The sequence below is a fragment of the Austrofundulus limnaeus genome, unplaced genomic scaffold (assembly GCF_001266775.1).
Source record: "Austrofundulus limnaeus strain Quisiro unplaced genomic scaffold, Austrofundulus_limnaeus-1.0 Scaffold1125, whole genome shotgun sequence".
Classification (NCBI taxonomy): Eukaryota; Metazoa; Chordata; class Actinopteri; order Cyprinodontiformes; family Rivulidae; genus Austrofundulus; species Austrofundulus limnaeus.
In genome coordinates, this window is record NW_013953527.1 from 54,860 (window position 1) to 56,559 (window position 1,700).

Consider the following 1,700-nt stretch of genomic DNA (forward strand, 5'->3'; position numbering starts at 1 on the left):
CATTAGCACCTCTAATAATATATTTACTGAGAAAAATGGTGACATGTTCAATACTTATTTTACCCGCTGTATTTTCTTTGATTCTTTGTATTTGAAGCATTTGTCACAGGCAGTTTAAAACAAAATGGTATTTTAATTTTTTTGATTTTTTTTTTTGTCTGAGGAATGAGTTTATGTTTAGATTGAACCAAAACCCAGAGATTAACCTCTGCAGTCTCGTCACAAACAAAGTGAAAGATGTTCCAGTTGATACATATGAGACACAAAAAATATATCTCCTTTATAAGGATCAAGCAGTTTATTAAATATCAAATCATAAATAAGATGGTTCATGATGATGTGTCCATTCTTTCCCTGCACAGGGCTCTAGCAGAGGAGAAGTATGGAAAAGATTTAGTGACTATTGCTCGCAAAGCTGGCGGACACACAGAGATCAGGTAAGAAAATTAAATGTTATTTATGTATATCATGCACACTGTAAAGTTATATGGGTAATGTTATGAGTTGTGTCTAATATGTGATGTTTGTTATTAGAGCTGATTAAAACTGAGCAGAAAACTAAACCAAGCCAAGCATTCAGACTCACATTCTTTGATTAGAAGTTTGCATAAAAAAGACAGAAACTTTGTTATTAGTTAGGTTTAGAGGTATGGTGTGAATTAGGATTTGGTTCAGGTTAAGCTTAGCTATAGACCAGTAATTGTTAATTTCAGGGAAAATGTCTGGGTTAGACATAAATACAGTTACAAAAATGAATGGAAGCCAATACAATGTCCTCAGTTTGATGCACATACAAGGATGTGTGTGCGCGTGTGTCTGTGTTCACACTCCACAGCTTCTCTCTCAGTCTGCAGGTCAATGTTTCTTGTCTGTTTCCTGTTCAGTGAACAGCAGCAGCTTAAGAAGAGACCCTTCAGAAGCAAAATCTTTGGGTCATTTTATTCCAAACTAACAAATCTGGCATTCATGTTGTGTGTTTTTTTAATCACATAGAGCAAGCTGGCCTGCCGGTGTTTGAATCTCCATGTTATGTTTGATTTGACTCAAAACACACAGCTTAATATTTTTCACCATGTTGTTCTTTTCCAGCACTTTGAAAGCATCCTTTGAACAACTCAAAGCTCGTGAGTCCAGTTTATAAATGTATCCAGCTACACTTATTGTTTTTATAACATAAAGATAAATGATTTTTTTTTTCAATTTCAGAAATTGAGAACATTGGCAACTTTCACATCCATTTATCTGATCTATTGAAAGAGGAGGTGAAAAAGATTGAGACATTCAGAGAGCGGCAGAAGGAGCAGAGGAAGAAGGTACTGGTCATTTAATGCTGCTTAGCAGCCAAACTGTTTGGAGGCACGGCTCAAGTGTTGACCAGTTCAGAGTTACACTAAATATTTGCTGCCAGGGTGTTGAATGAATCACTTCTCGTAGTGGGCTCTTTGATTTACAAATGATACAGGCATGAGTGCAGGTTGTGATTGTAGAAAACTCAGAACAGAGTTTCAGAATTAGTTTTTTTTAAAGGGATCCCTGATTAGTTGTAACATTAGACTTTATTTAATGAACATATATTTTACCTGTAAAATAAAGACTGAAAAAATACTGTAGGCTGTTTAGTTTTTTCGGACGGGGCCGTTTGATTTACACGCAAGGCATTCTGGGTAAATGATGACGTGGATAGGTCATCTGTGCGAGGC

At 35.9% G+C, this 1,700-nt stretch overlaps 1 protein-coding gene across 2 annotated transcripts in view; it reads left to right on the forward strand.

Moving 5' to 3' along the window:
• The window catches only part of LOC106534257 (proline-serine-threonine phosphatase-interacting protein 1), a 20,786-nt gene that overhangs the window by 2,958 nt on the left and 16,128 nt on the right, over nucleotides 1–1,700 (forward strand). For both annotated transcript variants that reach the window (XM_014030836.1, XM_014030835.1), the window contains exons 3-5: nucleotides 363–437; nucleotides 1,090–1,124; nucleotides 1,207–1,313. In XM_014030836.1, coding sequence (XP_013886290.1) covers nucleotides 363–437; nucleotides 1,090–1,124; nucleotides 1,207–1,313 — 217 coding nt within the window. The remainder of the gene's footprint in view (nucleotides 1–362; nucleotides 438–1,089; nucleotides 1,125–1,206; nucleotides 1,314–1,700) is intronic.